Consider the following 22,979-nt stretch of genomic DNA (forward strand, 5'->3'; position numbering starts at 1 on the left):
TGCAGGACCAAGTGTCATCTGTAGTTAAATCATGTTCTTTTCATCTAAGAAACATCTCCAGGATTAATAACCTAGTTCTGCAGAACAATCTCTCAATTCTTGCCTATGCCCTTGTCTCTTCCAGCCTGGACTACTGCAATGCCCTGCACCTGGGCAGCCACATTACTGACTGGCATGTGCTTCATTACCATGTTATATGGAGTCTACACCGACTCCCCTTCTAGCTTAGGTTGTTTTTTAAGATTCTGGTATGCGTGTATTTCCCAGTTATTGACCTTGCTCTCAGTTATCTGAATAAGCTTATCATGCCCTTCTGCATGCATGGGTTCTGCATCCAGGTTCCATGGGTAAATCTTGTGGATTCAGATTTTATATCATATTGGTGGATCTTTCTGCGTTGGTGGCTTCATGAATGTTCCTTTCTGGCTATCTTTAGACAGGCATTAAAAACATATTTATTTGACAGTGTGCAGTGAATTTTATGTTATTTTGTGGTAGGTTTTGCACCCAATTGTTTTTTTTTAACTTTACTTTTTAAACTGTAGTGGTATTTTGTTTAAAAAGCTCCTTAATAAAGCTGAATTTGAACTACTTGGAGAGCACACATCTAATTTCCATACAGAAAATGTACATTTATGAGTGCTGTACAAAGATAACATATGTGCTTTTGCAATGACTTTGAAATGTGTCAGGGATACATTTCTCATATGCAGCCTTTATTTCAGAGCAAATGCTTTGTGCAGATTATGTAACGGAGTTTTTTTTCACATAGGAAGTTACTAAGCTAATGGCCATAGGGCCCTTACAAGCCTAGCAAAGTTCTACCCTTATTTCCATAATCAGCACCTATTGCCCCTCTTGTTCAAGAGGGACACAGATGGAACCCCTGGGGTGAATTTCTGGTTATCCATCCAATCACACTACAAGATGACACATTTTTTTTACAGCAGCAGGGTGTGAGCAATGGATATTAGAAAGTCATTCGTGTTACGTATCCTTATCACTCAAGATGTTTTGCGACTTGGCCTCATGTTGTAGACATATGTTTCTGCTACATGATTTTTGCATTTTTTTCCACAATCATTTTTCTAATGCTCTTTCAGAGTAAGTTTACTGTTGTCTTGTTCTGTCTGGGGGTTATATGCAGTAGCTCATGTGAAAATATGTACAATCAGCTCATTAAACAGCTGTGCCAATCTTTAGTACTATTACTGATTGTGAGCAGTTCTCGTTTTGGAAGGCCAGTAACAGAAAGAGGGTGGATTCAGAGTCTTAGACTTTTTTTTCCCCATACCTCCAATGCTTCCTCTACACTTTAGAACATTTCACTCCACTAAATTGTACACAGGACATTTGCATGTTGCCACACTTTCCAAAAATAGCTGCTTTGATGACACAGAGGGATAAAACCCTGGCTACATCCCAGGCAACATGAGAGACTGGGTCTCAGAACAGAGCCAAATCCTGCATGAGGCTGATACTGGAATGTGTCTACTCTGCAGTGAGGAGGTACAAGAATGATTCCAAATCACACATCACAGTAGGTAGTAGCCTTCAGCAGAATGCTGTATATGGGGGGGGGGGATAAGGCCTGTATGTGCGTATACTTCTCAGAGGTACAGGTAAGCACAGGAGGACTATGGCTGACCAAGTTCGTAGATGACTGCAAACTAGGGGCTATAACTGACTCTCCGGCTGACACAGACATCTTCCAAAAGGGTCTCACTGAGACGGATACCTGGTGTCAAAATCATGGCCTCAAGCTAAATGCCAAAAAGTGCATAGTCACCCTCTTTGGAAAAAACAAAATACCCACAAACTACCACATAGGTGGTAGTCCCCTAAATACGGAAGACGTAATAAGGGATCTGGGGACCCAAGTAGATAGTAATCTCACCTTTGATAATCACATTGCCAAAGTGGTTAGAAAATCCTTCTACATGGCCCACCTAATCACAAAAGGGCTCGCATCCAGATCAAAAGAGGTCATTGTGCCCCTCTACTCATCACTCATCAGACCCATCATACAGTACAACGCCCCATTTGGGATGTACCTTACAAGACACCTGCAACAGCTGGAAAGACCACAGAAGTACCTCACCAAGAGGATCACTGGCTTCAAACAGATGCCCTGTGCAGCTCTGGCCTGAAACAGATGCCCTATGCAGCTCGACTGAAGAAACTCCAGCTGTACTCGGTTGCATACCACCTACTCAGAGGTGATCTCTGCCCAACATACAAGGCCATGTCCAACCCAGAATTGATGGACATGCTCCACCTAAAGAAAACCTTATCCCCTTGAGCCACGCGCTCTAGGGATCTAAACTTCACCACAAAAATAAATAGGACGCACTGGAGGAATAGATTCCTGTCCCAGAGACTTTCCATGCTCTGGAACAAGATTCCAATCTACATTAGGCAGAGCTCTTTGCTAACACTCTTCAAAAGAAACCTTGACGAGTGGATGGGAAACAGAAAGTTTACCCCGGGGATCACTTCAGTGGCTCTGCTGGACAGAGGCACAGGGAACTAATTTAAGGGGGTGACGCAAGTCAACATATTCTGGCTAGGCTTATAAATGCCTTCGGGCATATAGACTAGTACCTACCTATGAACCTATGTCTGTGTACATCAATTGTAGAGTCAGCTGTAACTTTACAACCACTCTCCTGTCACTCCAGTCTCTGGCCAAACGCACATGGTACAGCCCTTTCAACTCTGAAAGCTTTAATCACTCATGTTGAGAGTTAGTGCCTAGGCCTGCTTCACTGTGGTGATGGGAAACTGAGTTTGGAGAGAGCTGTAGGCTGGGAGAGAACTGATGTCAGCAGTGACTCCCACAGTGTACAGGTTAATGTAAACAGAATGAAATGGAAACATTACTTGATAGTATGCAAGGGGAACCTGATGCAGAAAAGAATGCACTTGAAACGGTAGCAGGAAAGCAACTGTAGTCATTTGCATGATTTGTCATTTGGAACTTGTCCATACTGTATCACCAAATTATATCATATCAACAGAGAAGTGAAACTAGCAATGTTTTATGGTTGCTTCAGGAAAAGCATTACTTAAAGATTTTACGATGCCTTTAACGTTTGACATTATAAGTATTGTGGAACTAGCTTCCTTTCTTCTTCAGTGACTTTAGTTAATATTGCAAATAGGGAATTATAGGCAAATGTTATTTAGAACTCATAGGTACATAGGTAGTTGTTAGGCTTGCATTCCAGGGGACCACTGAGAAGTCTGGCCCAAATTTCCAGTTGGCTTCAAACACTGTCTTCTTATAGGACATGCTCAATCTAACACAGCAGGCAAATGAGGACTGAGGGGATCAAACCTGTACCACAGAAATTACAGTTCACAGCCTTAATTCTCTGTACATATTGCCAGACAAAACAGAGCATATTTTTGGGAGGTATTTGTTGATGGTCAATATCAAACACTGTACCTTGTGCATAGGTGGTTAAGAACCTGAGACTGTGTTTTTCTTCATCTTCTGTTTGTTCCACTGCTACCTGCTAGCCATCAGATCTTCCCAAGCACTCAGACCACTATGTTCCCAGTAGGGTTAGAAATTATTTCATAAGGAGTCATTTACAGCCATCGGGGTTTATTTTTATTTATGCATAACCCCACCCCTTGGTGGCTGATGTTAGCATCCACATCACATAGAGGGTTTACATGCCATACCCCTACATGTGAGTGCAGCAACCCGCTTGCTAATGAAGGCTGCCATCACTTACTTGGTAAGCCAAGCACTGGTTTCCAGTTATGACTTTGATAACAAGTGTTTGTCTGCATATTATGAATCAGCCACTGTGCCATCAGTTCCTTCCCCCAACATGGGTGAGCTGGAATATGCCATTCAGTCTTGCTTTCTCTGCCTGCCTGTTCCAGCACCTGAAACAGCAATCCCATTCTGCTCATCTGGATCATAGTCATGGCTTCCTCTCTGTGTGCAGAGAGCTGGGCTACTGAACCTGCTGCTTGAGCCTATCTTACCATGCTGACCATACTCTGTGTACAGCTGTTTTCATATCAGTGACTTAGTGGGAGAGGATCTTTCATTTGCCCTCATCCTGTGCACTTGTAAGTCTTTTTGCCCACTTTACTGAGAACGGCATCTCACCTTCACTATAATTTTAACAGTAAAGACTGTATGGATTGGCGACAATTGTACAAGAGTTACCTGAGACAATGCCCATAGATTTATGCACATCAGATAATGACTTGTTTGTGAATAATTAAATCTGCCATTTACAGTCAATAGTTGGGAGAGGAACAGCTGGGCTTCTACAGAGGTATCAGCTGTTGATGACTACACAATCATCTCCACCATCTTCTCCATCCTGACAACTATTGCATCAAGGGGAGTGGTGATGAGTACTTTTTAGTTACTCCTTAGCTTCTTGTGTCAGTCTCACTGCTCTCCTTTTCTCAAGCTTTTAGGTACATCACCAGTACTGCTTACTGTTGTGTGAATGTTTTTTCTATGCTGACATTATTTTGTTGTCTTGAAAAGCTCTCCCACTTTGCCTGGTGATGGCAATTACTGCCACTACTCAAATACACATCTTACATAAGTAAGAAAAATGAGGAAAATTTAAAGACAGAATTTACCAGAATTTCTTGCGTATTCTGCTATTTGGCCCATTAGATGCCACATGGCTGTTCACATTAACAAAGCATATGGTTTCATTGCACCCAGAATCCAAAACGGTTTATATACTTAGCTTAGACAATCAATAAAATGAGCTTGATGATATTAAATGCGCCATGGCTGCCTGATTTAGACAGAGCAGGATGCATTCATGCTGATCTGACTCTTCTGGGGTTCCATCCTCTTGATTATGCTTAAAATCCTGCAGTTCCAGGACTCCCAAGATAGCTACTCTGATCAGCAGGTCAATCAAGGCTCTCCAGGTATGAAAAAAGCCAGTGAAACCTAACAGGATAAAATTGAGTTACTGACTAGTAATTATACTGCCCGGATGCCAACAAAGAAGGTATGTGGAGAAAATAGCAGAATAATCATCCAGGAAAGAACAGAAAACTCTAGCTGGGAAGAAATCTGCATCTGTTTAGTAAAAGCAGTTCAAGTTTCAACTTTGGTACAGGAGATGGCTAAATTTATATAAAAAATAAACACATTCAGAGGTGTTTAAAAACTGAAACAGTAATATATATGTATGTATAGTCAAAAGGCTGGAAAAAGAGAACAAGCTTTAATTATCTATTCATATGAGCTGATAAAACTGCAAAAATCAGAAGCTGAAATGAAAAAAGGCTGTCCGAGTATGAGAATTCTTAAGAAGAGCGGTTTCAAAAAATGGTAGAATTAGAAAACAGTGCCCACAGAGAAAACCTAAGATATTCTGCTGTACAACAGAAACTGGAAGAAACCAACTGTTTTAATTATATGAAAGTAAAAATAAGCAACTGGACTAGTGTGTTTCACATGATGATTTGTTCATTTTTAACGGTACATTGTGAGATTTTCCAAAGCTGGCCAGAGGAAGCTGCCAAGATCTATTTTGGTAAAGATACAATCATAAGAGCAGAAAGAAATGTTCTTGCAAAATTATGCCAGATTGGAAAAGTGTTCAAAACTGAAGACAGCAGAATGTTTCTGGTAAATGATTATACACTGTATACCAAGCAGAAGTGAAGTAAGTTTATCCCAGCAATCAGGAATATTGAGAGGCAGGAGTGAGATTCAATGTGCTATATCCATCTGTCTTTATAGTATTTCTTCCTGGAGGATCAAAGGCATTTTTGGATGTAGAACAGGCTAAGGAGGAAATAAAAAAGGTTAGCCAGCAAACAGAAGGAAACTCTGTTTCTTATTATGACAAAAGAAAAGCCCATGGACATGCCAATGAAACCTTTTCCACTGTTTGAAAGGAAAGTGGTAGAGTAACAGATAAAAGCACAGTAGTTTACTAGAAAAATCAGGTCTATATTAGATCACCGAGCGCTTAAAAAAGCGAACGGTGATTAAGTGACCCTATGTAAGCAAAAGCTTACAATTTCAAACTGTCAGAACAGTGATTTTTTCCCTAGGAAAAAAATCGCTGTTCCAACAACCAAAAAAAAAAAACATACTTTAAACATTACATTCAGTGGGGGGCTTCGCCCTCCAAACTCCCCTACTTAAATATACCAACTCCGAGACCACACTACAGTGCCAAATGCGGCAAAGTAACGAAGCGGCCAAGCGAATTCTTTCCCTGAGAAAGAATTCACTTAAAAGCCACTTCGATATTTTGCCATTTCAGGCTTTTAAGTTTAACCAAAAAGCATTTGAAAGAATGAGTCTTCGGTCTTCTAATAGCGAACCGAAAAATCAGGAGTACTTTGGATTTGAACCAGAGCCTGGTGTTGGGAGATGAATATGACGAGGTAGATTACTAACAACTTTGAAATTAGTGAATAACCAGGAGACTTAAAGCACTGATTCCATTACATATAAGATTAGACATGTAAAATGTGGCTTTACAAAAGTGTCTGAGAAAGAGTGAAATTTTGACGGTGTTAAACCTGTAAAGCATATACCCCTTTTGTTATTAATATTTAGAAGAACACCGAAGTAACTATAAGTGGAACAATTTTGTTCTTATTAGTATTTGTATAGAAACTAATGATATAATGTGTATGCTATATTGTAAAGCAATTTTGTGGGTGCAGTCAGGGTATTTTAAATGTGAATTGGGGAAGTCTTACCCGTGACTGGTGTACATGATAAATATAGTAAACCAAGAAAGCATATTTTCTTAGTTGTAATGCATCCAGGCTTTACTCCGCGACAACGTGAGAAAGACTAAAAAGAAGCAGTTAATATAATGTGATTTTGGGATGCTGTGGTGGTGGTGGGGGGATGTCAAAGTGTGTAGATTACATACATACAGAATTTAAGATAATAATCTCTCATGTTTTTACAGGGGTGGATGTTTAGATTACTTTCCTTGGTTTAAGCTATAGCCAATTTTTTTAAGCAGATAGGTCTGAAAAATAATACACAATGATGAAATGCATAGAACATGTTAGTGTTCTTCTATTTGCAAAATCATTAATTATTTTGTCTATTAACAAATGCTCTTAGTTGCAGACAATGTCTACATGCGCAGGCAGTTAACCATGAAAGATCTGAACTATTCAGAGTAAAATTTACTGATTTTATGCATCTGCAAAGTTACTTGTGGATTTTTCTCATTATGAACTACTTTTGCTTGGCGACAAGCTGTTAATCAAGAGACCTCTGAACACTATGTGCTGATAGAAATGGAAATGGTACAATTTAATTAACATTTAAAGGTACCCTGGCAAGCAGTTCAGTGAAAAATACATGGAAGATGTGAATTCAGTAGTAGGAACTCAAAATACAGCATTTGAATATTATTTCTCAAGATACAATAGCTGGGTTAGACTGGAGAAATTATATCACAAATAAGCAAATGTATTTAATTCAAATCCTTAACACACATCCAATAACTACTTAAGATCATCCACCAATGAATTATAAAATAAAAATTCAGGGTAAAGAAGTAAAAATGAGACACTGGCACTTTCCTACTTACCTGTTTAAACAGAGGAATTAAAGGCATGAGTAACAGAATTTACTTCAGAAGGGACAGTTAGTGACTAGGATAAAATGAAAATGGAGTTTAAAAACAAGGTAGAAATAAAAGAGAAAGAGATATCAGAAAGACGTAATTGGAATTATTTAGAGAGGTTGACAAATGTTAAAGTACTGCAGAATACGAAAGGGTAAATAAGGGGTATTTGGATAATATGCATGACGTTAGAAGGCTTACATTAAGCAACTATTTTTTGATAAAAACCACCACTGCGCATAGAGTTTTAGCACAATATCTTAGGCAACCAAATGTAGAAAGGATTGCTGCCAAACTTACGAAGCGTATCACAAAAAAAAATAATCACATCCAATACTTGTATTGGAACTATTTCAGAAAATTAATGAAAATCTGTATAAAGCAAAGAATTGTGTTTACAACAAAAGGCACAAATGTAAATATTCATGGGAGACTTCTTTATGCCAAGGTTACAGGAAGATGAGGCTCAGCAATTATTTGCTAAGACAGGAAGAGATGAGAAAAAAAGGGAAGTCTCCAGGAACAGACTGCATTCCCATGGAAGTTAGAGAGTTGGGATGGAAGAAAGTGATAAATATCTGGAAGGTTTTGTTTAACAGTATTTTAAGGGGGGTACTAGCATCTTGGAAGAAAGCTGTTGTGGCTTTATTACGCAAAGAGAATAAAGACTCTTCAGACCCAGCTTCATACAAACCCATTTCAATTTTAAACCATGACTAAAAAGGGTTTGTCTCTACTAGCTAACAGAATGGCAAACATATTGCCAAAATTGATAGATATGGTTCACTGTGGTTTTGTGGAAGGGAAGCAAGCACTTGACAACATTAACAGAACAATGATCATCAAGATGGAAGCAGAATGTAAGAAACTGCTTTTGCTGGGTGGGTCTTGATGCCGCAAAAGCATTAGTCAGTCAAGCTGGGTTTTATAACAAGGGCAATGGTTGCATTTGCATTCCCTGACAGAATAACAGGGTTAATCAGGAGACTAATTGAAGTTTTGGAGGCAAGAATTAAGGTGGGAGGATCCCTTATTGACAAGCTGTGTTTGAACAAAGGAACATGGCAGGGGGTATCCTCTTTCCTCTTTATTTTCTTTATATTTAGAGACATTGCCATAAAAATAAGGAAATCAGAAATTCAATGATATAACACCCCTTTATCCCTATTTCATCTTTCCTTGTCTCATTTTGTCATACCCTTACTACTGCCTCTCGTTTATCCTACTTCCCTCTTCTCTTTACATCTCTTTTACACTTTTCTACTCCTCTTCCATTAGCATGCCTTTCTTACATTTTCTCTGTCTTCTCCCCATGGTATCCTTTCTTGCAACTATTCTTACTTGCCTCTTCTAAAATGTTTTCATGTGTCTGTATATAATGATATGCTGCTGTCCCTGTAGCATAAGCCGTCTCAGTCATTATAGCCACATTTTATCAATAAAGCTCTGCTAAGCACAATGCCATTTTCCATGTTTTGACATTGTTAGCTGCTTCTTGAACTAAATGCTGTAGCATATTCTTACATCTGTAAATGTGTGTGTGTGTGTGTGTGTGTGTGTGTGTGTGTGTGTGTATATATATATATATATATATATATATATATATATATATATATTTTTTTGTATATTTTTGTATCTGTAAATATGTTTTGTCATTTTTTATGTGATCCTATTCAGCTAGGCTGTTCCTACAAATAGGCCATCATTGGTTCAGCAATACCCACATTTAAAGGGACGTGATAAGATGAAGTACTTAGGTGTTTGGATTGAAAAGGATTAGTTACGGCAGCTATGAATATGTAACAAAAGGCAAAACAAAAGATAATACAAAAATGGAAAATTGGAAGCTCTTGATTATGGATGTGGATAGTAAGATACAAGCAGTGAAAATATGTTTAGTCCCTTTAATTTTACATACAGGTCAGGTATATTTTTATCAACCAAAGGAAACAACTGTGGATGGTAATTAATAAAGAGTTAAAGAAATTTATTTGGGAGGGGAAAGGGACTAGAATTAGGCGGGATAAGTTGATCCTCCCCATAGAACAAGGTGGATTAAAATTTCCTCATTTGAAGAGATACTTTAGAACTATGCAGTTAAGGCTCATATACACAACTCAAGTAGATGGTTATAAAACAAATTAGAATGGGATGAGGAGAAATGGGTGAGGGGATAAGATAAATAAGGAGAATGTAAGATTTTGGATGCAGATCCTCAAGAAGAACAGCAACAACATTTGGGAGTTGTCACAGAAGATTAAGGAGCTGTTTCCTGTGGTCCAGTCAGCGCTCTCTGGATTAATCTGAAAAAGGTCCATGGAGATCAGTGTTCTACCTCAGTAAACAGACACAAATAAAATAAAACTATAAAGCACAATACACTGATAATGTAGCAGAAAATAATCTAAGAACTAAGCCAACATGGGAACAGAGAAATGACATTTTGCCAATAGGGATGACTTCATAGGTTGGTACTAGGCTATCAGCCCTAGAACTTATACAAGCCTAGCCATAATTCCCTGGCTATTTCTTCCCAGAATATTTACTTCCCTGGTTCACTGTCTAGCAGGGCAACTGACGTGATCCCTGGGGTGAATTTTCTATCTCCCATCCAATCATCAGGGTTCCTTTTGAAGAGGGCCAAAGAGGCGCTCAGCTTGACATGTATGGGCAGTCTATTCCAGAGTATGGGGAGTCTCTGAGTCAGGGACCTATCCCTCCAGCATGTTTTGTTCATTGTGATGACCAAGTTTAGATCCCTGGAGCGTGCGGGCTCTGAGGGATTGGGATTTCTTTAAGTATAGCATGTCCAACAGCACTGGGTTTGACATAGCCTTCAATGTTAAGCAGAGATCGTCTCTGAGTAGGCGATATGCGACAGAGTACACCTGTAGTTTTTTTAGATGGTCAGCATAGGGCATCTGCTTTAGGCCTGTGATTCTTTTAGTGAGGTATTTCTGTGGCCTTTCCAGTTGTTGCAGATGACTTGTGAGGTACATACCAAATGGGGCATTGTACTCTATAATGGGTCTAATGAGGGATGAGTACAGTGGGACAATGACCTCCTTTTTTTCTGGATGAAAAACCCTTAGTGGTGAGGTGTGCCACATAGAAGGATTTCCTGACTCTTGTGGCTGTGTGGTTATTATGTATTATGTGATTTATAGGTTCATATCGAAGGTGAGACCACTGTCCACCTGTGTTCCTAAGTCCCTTATCACACTTTCGGTGTTTAATGTACTGCCACTTATGTGGTAATTCATGGGTACATGTTTTTTCCCAAAGGGGATAACTATACATTTCTTGGCACTGAGCTTGAGCCCATGGCTCTGGCACCAAGCATCTGTTTCTGTAAGGCCCTTTTGTAGAATATCCACATCATTTGGGGATTCAATAATGGCTCCCAGTTTGCAGTCATCTGTGAACTTTGTTAGCCAGAGTCCCTTAGTGCTGGCCTGTACTTCATAGGTTCATAGGTAGGTACTAGGCTATCAGCCCAAGGGCCTACGTAAGCCTAGCCAACAATGTTCCCTAGCTTACACCACCCAAGAAAGTAATTTTCCTGCACCACTGTCGACAGAGACACAAAAGTGATCCTTGGGGTGTATTTCCTATTTCCCATCAACTCATCAAGATTTTTCTTGAAGAGTGCCAATGAAGAACTTTGCTTGACATGGATGGTTAGCCTGTTCCAGAGTATGGGAAGTCTCTGGGACAGGAATTTATCCCTCCAGTATGTCCTGTTTATTGTGGTGACAAGGTTTAGGTCCCTAGAGCGCGTAGCTCAGAGGGATTGGGATTTCTTTAGGTGTAGCATGTCCAACAGCTCTGGGTTTGACATAGCTTTATATGTTAGGCAGAGATCACCTCGGAGTAGGCAATATGCTATGAAGTAAAGCTGGAAGTTTTTGAGGCGGTCAGTGTAGGGCATTTGTTTGAGGCCAGTAATCCTCTTTGTGGGGTACTTCTGTGGCCTTTCCAGCTGCTGCAGATGTCTTGTGAGGTACATTCCAAAAGGGGCGTTGTACTCTATAATGGGTCTAATGAGTGTCGAGTAGAGGGGAACAATGACCTCTTTTTTCCTGGATGAGAACCCCTTTTATGATGAGGTGTGCTGGAGACTGATTCGAAGAAGTCAATCAGGTTGAGAAGACAAGATTAGCCCTTTACGAAACCAAACTGGGTGGGGTCCAGTGTTTGAAGGTTGCCAATGTCTTTGTTTATAAGTTCTATGAAAATGCGTTCCATGGCTTTGCAGATCAGACTCGTCAGACTGATGGGATGATAGTTCCTGGGATCCAAGGTGGATTCCCCCCTTGTGGAGTGGGATAACTGTAGCTCTGTGCCACTCATTGGGCACAAAGCCTGAGGTGAGGCTATGATTAAACATAACACTTAGGTGAAGTGCCAGTTCATTTTGTAGTTCATGTAATACACAGCCCGGGATGTCGTCTGGTCCCATGGATGCTGTATTCTTAGCTTTGGAGAGTGCGTTTTTTTACCTGTGTGACCGTGAGTACCGGAATTTGGCAATCTTTTGGTACTGAGATGGGCCCTTTACGGAGGTGAATTTGGCACTGAATCGATCTGTCAGGATATTGGCAATATCCTTGGGATCAGTATATTTAATGCCATTCTGTTGTAGCTCAGAGCAGAACTATAAAATGCCCTGTGGTTGTCCTTGGAATCTCTGGTAATTTTATTTTTGTAACTAGCTTTGGAGGACTTTATGAGGGATCTCAGCTTCTTACTGAGGCTAGTAAGGGAGTTTTTTGCATCCTGGGATTTTCCTCTTTTCAGCAGCAGTTTCTTCCTTCTGTTGTATAGTTTGTTTATGGCAGGGGACCACCAGATTGGGTTCCTTTTTTTGGAGGAGACCATCTTGGTTCTGTCTGGAATGGCATGAATCATGCATGAGTGGACGTGCTCGTACAGTGCTTTAGTGTAGGATTCAGCAGTTGATCTTTCAGTTCCAGTCTGCATGGGTGTCATGAAGTTTGTCACTTCTGACTTGAGTAGCATGAAATTGGCTTTGGAGAAGTTTTTTATGGTGGTTTCCCTACTGGGGATGGGGGTAGGATGCGGATGTCAAGGGTGATTAGCTTATGGTCAGACCTGACCAATGAGGGGGTGACCACTGGTGCAGAGCATCGATCTCCCATGTTGGTAATGACCAGGTTTAGGATATTTGAGCCTCTGGTGTGACTATGGATTACTTGGTCCAGGGCGTTGGAATTTATGAATTCCAAGAACCGTTGGGCAAAGGTGTTGGTACCCAAGTATTTTTCCCAATTAATGGCAAGTAAAGATACAGGAAAATGGGCCAGAGGGGAATGAAATTTACCAAAAAGAATACATTTAGTTTTGGATGCTATTTAGTATGAGGGTTTCAGCACTAATCCACTCACCTAGGCAACTGAAGTCAGACTTTAGATATTGCTGTTAGGGAGTGGGCAGATAAGTAGAGAACAATGTCATCTACATATAGGAGAAGAGGAAGGTAAAGAAGATAAAGAGGAAGTTTATTGATGCATATAGAGACAGAAAGGGTGGGAAAGAATAGATCCTTGACGTACACCTTTGAGTATTGGAGAAAAGAGAGAGAGGTACAGGAGGTATTGTTCACTGAGAAATGGCAGTGGGCATCAGGGTTAATGCCAAATTCTGAAGGGTGAATTACAAGAAAAAGGTATTTGACCAACTCAGAGGCCCTGGTGAGATCTATAAAAATTATATAAGATAACATCCAGCTGTCTTCAGAATATTTTTATTTTTCAAAAAAAAGCATGGACATTTTTGGATGCTGAATATGCAATGAAGCAAATAAAGGTTTATCCAACAAAAAGTGAACCAGAAAGTTGAAAGGGATTCTGCTTTTCTTTCCTCTAATAGCAAAGTCCACAGACAGTACTTGCCAGTAAAACCTTTTCCAGTGTCTCAAAGAAAAATTACTGAGCGACAAAAAAAAAGCACTGAAGCTGAAGAGAAAAACAAGGAGTACACTAGATTTGAAACAAACTTGCTGTTGGGTGATCAAGAGGAGGAAAAGTAAGATTCTGCAAGTAGGAAACAAACAGGCACCTGTAATGGAATATTTCTATAAGATACAGTTTGGATGTGAGAACTATCTTTTTGCAAGAAATGTAAAGAAGGGAAAAAAAGACTAGAATTTTGTGGATTATTTTAAAACTGGTTGTGAACTAGGAAGTATAACTTTCCACTTAGTCATTAATATTTATAAGGTTGATGAAGAAAGTGAAGACATTGCAAGTAATAACGATTTCCATTTTTTTCTTAGGAACAAGAATAAACAAAGTAAAAAGGTTATTTTCCTTGTGTTTGTAATAGGTATATAATAAATTTCTTGAAGTCAACTGCATATTACGTTGTAAAGCAGTTATATACAGTATACACAGGTATTCTAAATCTGAGACTGGGGGTCAAGGCCTGGGAAGCACTAGTTTTTATTTATTTATTTTTTTTTTATTTGAAAACCTTTTTGGCACCTTGTGTTGTGAATTCTGCAAGGTGAGCTAAATTGTTGAAGTGCAGGAACGTTTGGGGTTGCTGCTTCATTTTACAAGAAAAGCTAGTGGTTGCACTGGCCTGAATGGCTCCCTTTCAGGGCTTGCCTTTTCCACACATCTGGTGATTCATTACTTTAATGACTTATTTTTGCTGGCAATGATTTGGCAGTTTATTCTCAATGGCAGTTATTGTGATTATAACTAGCAAAATCTGTACTGAAAGCATGACTGTGGCCATTATGTTCCAAGTCAATGGGTATGTTTGGTTTCCAGGCAAGTGCAAGCATATTTAATTCCCTACATAAGCAACTGACACCGATTGATACAATGATTTTCTGTAGATTTGCCTAGGGAATAATTAACACATCAAGGGGTAGGGTCAGCGGAACTGGTAGGGCATTTAGATGAAGGCAAGCCAGTTAAGGGCTGCAATGTTGTAAAGGCAGCTGGTAGCGGAGTTAGGTTATAAGAAAAAGGGTATGTAAGAAGTGGAGCAGCGAGGCTAGGTGTGTGTATGCGTTGGTCAAAAGAAGTACAGCACACTGGACAACAGACTCCACTGCTACAGACAGATCTGTCTTGTCATGATTTATATTGCTGAAGAACTCAGCAGGCTCTTACCTGACAGCTAATGGTAAAATGGAATACCAATGTTGTATTTGCAAGGGGTCTGCCTCCCATGCATCCCACCCCACTACTAAACAAACATACTGATTCCATGGGCAGCACCTTTCAGCGAAGAAAAAATAATTTAATTTTGCTAGTAAAGTAAATACTATGTTTTGTTTTATTTTCGGCATACATTTACAGAGTTCCTGCAAACAACAAAATATTCATATTTCTCACATTTTGAGATATGATTTACAGGAAAACCAATAACTGGACTGTTCTAAATTTAATACAAAGCACACAAGAAGAAACAAAGTGTATATAAGTCTGATAAACGCATCCAAGTCACCAGAACTCTAAGCCAAATAAAATGTGCATCAAACACAAAACAAAATGAACATACAATTCACGTGAAACCTACCAAAATCCAGTACTTTTCCAGAAATGGTCCATTCTTCCTTTACATTCAGAAACATCCACTTTTATAACATAACTTGTTTCAACAAAGCTCAGCAAATGATACAAAATAAAAACTGCGGTGATCCAAAACTCCATAGCAAGCATTATGAAAGGATTCACCACAAAATCATCAGGTCACCTAATACAAATGAGGGCTTTGTATTAGAACACTACCCCCACCGGCAAACCTTAATTCAGTAAAATAGTATTTCCAAAAGTCGGGATTAGCTTTTAGCTACTGCACTGCTTCAACACTTAAACACAAAATACGTACACAAACTTAAGAAGGAAGTTCTGTCAAGATCATGTGACCGATGACAACTATACCAAAATAATAATGCTTTTCCTTCTCCATAAACACTAATTTGCTGCTACTCGGCCACGTAACTTGCCAAATTTTTTATCTGTATTCCTCAGGAAATTTGTGGTGGTTTACCAAACCACCAAGGATTTAGATCAGGAAACAAAGACTCTGAGTTCAAATCCTTCTGAAAAATGCATGCTATCACAAATCCTGTCACGCTGGTAGCGTCCTAAATTTGTAGGAACTAGATAAAAAATATGCCTCCACTGTTATTTCAGATTACGCCCAGATTTCTCGAGCTAAGAGGTTGAGATATATACAATTTACCATACCCGTTAAGAAACATATTGGGGTTTTGTACTTTGTACAACCCGTTTAGTTATTAGGTCCAGTTTAAAAAAAGAAAAAAAAATGTGTTTATTTTAGTAAAGAAAGTGCCTTCCTTTGTAACCCAAGCAATGCCTACATCTTTATCTCTTTTACTACTTTATATATGTAACACTGAATGGTACAGCAACCCGCCTTTGTATAAGTGTAAATAAAAACACGAAAACCGCGTTACTTATCACGGAATATTACGACGGCGAGAGCGTACTTCGTCATGAATTCTGTGCTGCTTACCTTTCGTCGTTTCATTTTCTTGAGTTGTTAGTGGAGCTTCAGCATCCAATCGCATCGCTCGATTTTGCTGCTTATGAATTTAAATTGTAAAAAAGGAAGAAACGTGCGGGATACAGTTTTTCTTCTCTTTTAGTACTTATAATTTTGTATTTTTTTTTAAAGAAAATGAGCAGGGATACCAGGAAAAGGTATGTTTTTTTTCTGGGAATAAAGCGTTTGCTCTGTAATTTAGTATTATCGAAGATTGTAGTCTTTTATCTAATGCATTCATGTAGTCACCTTTTGAGATACTTTCTTCCGTGTGTTGTACACATAAGGCGGACAGCTAATAAATTCAGTATGTTCGGTTTTTTTTTACAGTTGTGGTTAGTATGTGTGCATTTATGTATATTATCCTTGGATTATAACCACGTTTGGAAGTGTTGAGAAGTCTCCGTATTAAGTAACATTGTAATGTCATCGATAGCGGTGAAAAGTTGGCTTTTTGATGCGTCTGTTTATGATGATGCCGCAAAGGTGTGCTTCACCACCCTTCTTGTAATTGTTCTAGTTATACTGTTTAATATTTGAGGGGGGGGGGGGGGTTTGTATAATTTACTCAAAAGTCGTGTAGTTGCTGATTGATATGAGTCTTCTTGAAGTTTAAAAAGGACGTAATTGTTTATCTCTTTTATGATGTTTGGTATAGGAGTTGCGTTCCTATAAGTCCTGTGTTTTAACCCAATATGTAAACTAATGTCTTTAAAGGAACATGCCCATCGTGTTTATGTAGCAGATTCCACAGACAGGAGCTAATTTAATTCATCTAATCAGTTTCTTCTGCCCTCATTCTATCAGCCCTGTGTATTACGAGAGAGCGAACGTGCAAATTTATTTTGTACGCAGCAGCTTTTTGATTGATGTACAAAGGTCTTGCCAGCTGATGCTTTGCAGTGTGAGGTGGGAAGTGTTTATGTGCAGGGAATGATGAACATAAATGGTTATATGTGCCAGGAAAATGTAGGTACTTGCTAGGCTTCTGATTTGTAAGGTTCATAGGAAATAGTGATTGGTGACAGACGAGTACCTTACCTGTAAGAGTGAAAGGGAAGGTCTACAAGAGGGAGTGAGACAAGCTATTTTATATGGGTTGGAGACAGTGGCATTGACAAAAAGGCAGGAGTATGAGCTGGATGTGGCAGGGTTAAAGATGTTAAGATTAAGATTTGCACTGGATGTGACGGGGTGGACAGGATTTAGGAATAAGTATATTAGAGGGTCAGCTCAGGGCATCATAAATAAGCTTACCAGTTTAAATATCGACCCCTATATCACAAGATGGGTTTCAAACTGGCTCAGAGATAGAACCCACATGGTCAGAATCGCAGGTGCCATGTCCGAATCCAAACCAGTTACAAGTGGCGTCCCACAGGGCTCAGTCCTGGGACCTCTCTTGTTCGGTATATATTTCTCTGAGGTTCAGGCTAACACGGGGGGATTATGGCTGACAAAGTTCGTAGATGACTGCAAACTGGGGGTCATAATCGAATCTCCAGCTGACACGAGCATCCTCCAAAAGGGTCTGTGAGACGGATGTTTGGTGCCAGAGCCATGGCCTCAAGCTAAATGCTAAAAAGTGCATAGTCATCCCCTTTGGGAAAAACAAGGTGCCCACAAATTACCACATAGGTGGCAATACGGAAGAAGTAATTAGAGATTTGGGGACCAACGTAGATAGTGATCTCTCCTTTTGATAATCACGTTGCCAAAGTGGTTAGAAAGACCTTCTATATAGCCCACCTTATCATGAAAGGGTTCGCATCTAGATAGAGAGGTCATTGTGCCCCTCTACTCGTCACTCATCAGGCCCATAATTGAATACAATGCCCCTTTTGAGATGTACCTTACCAACACCTGCAGCAACTGGAGAGACCCCACAAGTACCTCACCAAGAGGATCATGGGCTACAAACAGATGTCCTATGCAGCTTGACTAAAGAAACTCCAGCTCTACTCAGTTGTTTACTGTGATCTATGCCTGACGTACAAAGCCATGTCAAACCCAGAATTAATGGACATGCTCCACCTCAAAAAATCCAAGTCCCTTAGAGCTACACATTCCAGGGACCGAAACCTTGGCACAAAAATAAATAGGACATGCTGGAGGGACAGATTCATTTCCCAGAGGCTCCCCTCACTCATTTCATGTTAGACATAGCCCCTCGCTGACCCTCTTCAAGCGAAATCTGGACGTGGGGATGGGAAATCGCAAATTCACCCCTGGGATCTCTTCTGTGTCCCTGCTAGACAGAGGCACAGTAAACTAATCTTAAAAGGGTACCTTCTGTGACCTCTACTTTAGAGGCACAGTAGACTAATCTAATAGGGAGGCGGAAGCCAATGCACTCTGGCTAGGCTTATAAATGCCCCGGGGCAGATAGCCTAGTATCTACCTATGAACCTATGAGCTCAGGTTGGAAGGTTTGGAGACAAAGCCAGAGAGGCAAGATTACGTTGGTTTTGGCATGTGCTGAGGAGGGATGCTGAGTATATTTGGGGAAAAAAGATGCTAAGGATAAAGCTACCAGGTAACGGGAAAAGAGGAAGGCCTAAGATGAGATTTATGGATGTGGTGAGAGAGGACATGCAGGTGGTTGGTGTGACGGAGCAAGATTCAGAGGACAGGAAGAAATGGAAGCAGGTGATCCGCTGTGGCGACCCCTAATGGGAACAGCCGAAAGAAGAAGATAGGAAATAGCTTTACCTTTCCATGGTAGTTGTTAATCCTTAAGTTTCTTCATACAAATAGTCCAGCGATAGACTGAACAAGGGTAGGGGAAACATATAAATGTCCCAACTTCTCTATGAGAGAGAGTAGTACTAAACAGGGGTTGAATTGGGGGATACTCATCCATTCATCCCAATTATATTTGAATAGAGCAAGAAGTACTTTGCTTCATGTGAGGTGAATATTTCTGATGCAAACCTAGTCCTCTGACACATTCTAGTTATTTCTCAAAATAACTTGAGATCCTTTGTACGGGAGTTTGTTACAACATGACTAGCAAATAATGTAACTGGCCTGACAAAATAGGGTATGTTGAAACTGTGCGAGGCAGAAATGACCTTTCTGTAACCTGTATGAAGCTGAGAACATGAATAAGGCTGTGGGGTGACTTGCATAGCTTATGATTTAGGCTCTTGAAACTGAGCTATAAGTGGGTGGATGTATAAGTATATATATATATATATATATATATATATATATATATATATATATATATATATATGTTTGTGTATGCAGGTATATATAATGTGTATGTATGTGTGTGTGTGTGTATGTGTGTATATATATATATATATATATATATATATATATGTATGTGTGTGTGTATATATGTATGTATGTGTGTATATATATATATATATATATATATATATATATATATATATATATATATATGTATATATATATATATATATATATATATATATATATATATATATATATATATACATATGTATTTGTAGTGTGAGCGCACATTGTGCTTCTGTTATAACAAGTGTTTGGACAGATGCATACAGTAGAATGGTTACATGCTTGGAATTTAATGCAATATCTGTTAGATATAAGCTATGTGATAAAAAGGACTTTCTTCAGCAGTGGATATGAGGTGATTGAAGAACAAATCATTGTCAACAAAGATTCACGGATCCATAACTATGGCATTAGCTTTCAAGGATATGTTGCCAATGTAACAATTTCAAAGGGGAGTCATGCTTGTTGAAGGATATACTTGCACACACACCATTTGTCGGGGCAGGCTTTCTTGGGGGATCTTGGTGGTGGTTGTGGAGTTTTGACACCAAGTTTTTCAAACTTTTCAGCTACAAGCCCTTAAAAAAAATTTAGCTTTGAACTCCAAGTAGCAAATGCCAAGAGTGCCCAAGGACTGAACCCTGAGGTAGACCACTAGTGACATCTTGCAGCTAAGTTGCTGTCTTGTGAGTTGTGTAGGGATTAACATTTAGCTGAGTTATCTAATACTGGTGTGAATTGCCTTTTAAGAGGTATAGGTATGTAGTGTGTATGGCGATAGTGTAGTGTAATGGTTCACCAGATGCGCAGTAGCAAGCACCGCCCAAAACCCTCCCTCGTTGTTGTACTGTCAGTTGGACCTATTGAATATTCATCTGGTGTCAATGAATATTTATTCCAACGTATGAGAGTGCTAAGAAAACATGCATTTTCCGAACATAAAACATGCTGCAATTGCTATGCATGACATTGCTATATTTAAAATAAAAATGCATTCACAAACATAAAACGTTTCCGAACTGCCACCCATGTTTGACAATGCTTTATTTAAAATATGCATTTTTGAACATAACACGTTTCCGAACTGCTACAATTTCTGAGAATGCTATATTTAAAATGAAAATGCTTTTCCAGACATGCTGCAATTGGCACAATGTATGACAAGGCTGTACTTAAAATAAAAATGCATTTCTGAACATAGGCACGGACACAATTGGCACAATGTATGACAAGGCTGTATTTAAAATAAAAATGCATTTCTGAACATAGGCACGGACACACAGGGCTACAGTATGTTTTATTATGGTGACCTATGTTAAAGTTGAATATATGAATAGGGACTGGTAATTGTGCAACTGAAATGGGTTTCTGATCACCAGGCATTTACAGTTGAATAGTATGATTTGCGAGGTGTTAACTGTCAATAGCTGGACTTGCAAGGTGTGAGGAGGTTATGATATTGGTGTGAAGATGCGTATGAAAGTAACAGAGCTGTGTGTATGCTTTTACATTTAAGGTGATATTTAAGTACACCGTCTCCGAGCTACGTTTCTTGAAATTGTCGCTTTAGATTTACATTGGAAGAGTAAATGGGGCCACATTAATTGTATGCATGATGTCACTGCCTAATATGAATGGCATGTCAATCATGCCTCATTTCATATGCAAGTTTTCATGCCAATCATTGGAGCCACGCCCACTCCTGCGCAGAACTGAAAGTGAGCCAGTATACTACACTATTGCAGTGTGCACTGCTTTGCACTTAACTGCTTCGGTACATTTTTTTTCTTCTCTCTCAAAAGACGTGGACCGGGTTAAGTAGACAGGACCTGTCCTTGATAATCCTAACTGGGTTGGGTTGAGATTTTGTAAGTTACCTATCATAACTATGCTTTCCAAAGTCTTGCAGATGAGACTGGTCAGTCTCTTGGGTCTGTAGTTGCATGGGTCTGTTTCATTTTTTAGTGTGCAAGGGAATAACTGCTGCTGATCTCCATTCATCTGGTATGAAACCTGTTTTGAGGCTGATATTGAAGTGCTTCTGTAGGGAGTGAGACAAGTCATGTTTCAGGCTGAATGAACAGTAGACAACCCAACATGTTATCTGGCCCCAAAGATGATGTGTGTTTAGCTTTAGGGCCTCCTTCCTGTTTAGGAAGATTTGAAGGGGTTGTGGGCGTAGGTATGCAGTCTGAGAATATTGGAGTGGAGATGAGGTGAAGTAAGAGCTAGATTTGTCTGCTAGGTAGATTGTCTTCAGGGTCTGGGCATGGTTTCTGAGATTTCTAACATTTAAAGAAGGCTTTGTGTTTTATCCTTGGCCTAAGTGGCAATTTTTGCCTCGTATCTTACTTTGATTTGATCAGTGTTTGGACTTGCTGCTTTAGTTTTGCAAAAGTGTTTGTCATTTTGAGAATTTTCATTTATTTGTGTGCAGTGAGTTTTTGCTTTCATTAGAGCCTGTTTAACTCCCTATGGTGGAACCCCAATATATTTTTGAGGCACCTCCTTAATGCTTTGTTTCATACATGCATGCTCTCGAATTATCTACGGTATGATCCTAGTTATTCTCATTAAGAGTAATGTATAATTATCAACCATGGGATGGGTGAGGCCACTGTAACCAAATGGGGTAGGTTATTTTGAGCACCAAGGAAAATTGAGGGCAGCTAGCCAAGTACTTGCCTATAAACCTATTTGTAGCAGTGGTTATAGAAGGTGAGCAGAGCTGCAGTAGTATAAAACATTGCTCATCTTAAGTACATATGTTTTAATCTGCGATTTGCATATTCTCCCCAGTATATATTGTGGGTTCTCAGTTACTGAGGTGTGTGCGTCCATTCTAATATCCAAGGCTGTGAAAAAGATGTTTTAAAGCAGCTTTCTAAAGCTTACAAGCACTGCAAGGCAGTTAAAAGGTGCAGACTAGTTTTCAGGTTGTTACCTGTATTAATTTTTTTGTTACAGCTAAGGGGGTTTCAGCCTCCTTGCCTAAGGTAGTTTGTGGTTTACTTTGGTGGGTGAGACTAGGGGGTTATGATTTAATGAATAACCGTTTGATAAAGCGCACCGATCTTGTCTTCACTCAAATAAGACTCCGCTTAGACTGGAACAGCTTGGAGTATAATGGGACGTGCCTGTGAATAATTAGTTTAATTGCATTGTTAATGTGGTGGTGCAGCGGTAGCGTTGTTGCCTCACAGCAAGAGGTACTCCCATTCGATTCCTCCCCGCGGTCGAGTGGCATTCGAAAGACCTGCATGAATGGGCGTGCCTTCGTTGAAGGTTGGGCATCGGGCTGGCACGTCAGCGCCGTAAAAAATCTACTGCCAATCATTAGTGGACCGGAGTTCTGCTGGGGTGACCCCTAACCGGGAAAAGCTGGAAGAAGTTAATGTGTAGGATTTTTACATATACAGCTTTGTAGTGTGTTTTTTAAAATTCTTATTTTAAGATTATGCGTAGGCAGACATGAATTGCAAAAGCAGTTCAATAGATGTTGCATCCAGATCTTGTTGGCAGACCGAAGTATTGTGCTGTAACACT

At 39.6% G+C, this 22,979-nt stretch overlaps 2 protein-coding genes across 3 annotated transcripts in view; one reads left to right on the forward strand and one right to left on the reverse strand.

The window, feature by feature from the left end:
- The window catches only part of IDUA (alpha-L-iduronidase), a 700,883-nt gene extending 685,447 nt beyond the window's left edge, over window positions 1-15,436 (reverse strand). The window contains exon 1 of the mRNA XM_044061120.1: window positions 15,174-15,436. Coding sequence (XP_043917055.1) covers window positions 15,174-15,316 — 143 coding nt within the window. The 5' untranslated portion in view covers window positions 15,317-15,436. The remainder of the gene's footprint in view (window positions 1-15,173) is intronic.
- Window positions 15,437-16,126: 690 nt separating this feature from the next.
- Window positions 16,127-22,979, forward strand: part of LOC122793263 (protein regulator of cytokinesis 1-like) — a 1,295,879-nt gene continuing 1,289,026 nt past the window's right edge. For both annotated transcript variants that reach the window (XM_044061121.1, XM_044061122.1), the window contains exon 1: window positions 16,127-16,324. In XM_044061121.1, coding sequence (XP_043917056.1) covers window positions 16,302-16,324 — 23 coding nt within the window. In that variant the 5' untranslated portion in view covers window positions 16,127-16,301. The remainder of the gene's footprint in view (window positions 16,325-22,979) is intronic.

This window comes from Protopterus annectens, chromosome 2.part0 (assembly GCF_019279795.1).
Source record: "Protopterus annectens isolate FY-2018-M chromosome 2.part0, PAN1.0, whole genome shotgun sequence".
Lineage (NCBI taxonomy): Eukaryota > Metazoa > Chordata > Ceratodontiformes > Protopteridae > Protopterus > Protopterus annectens.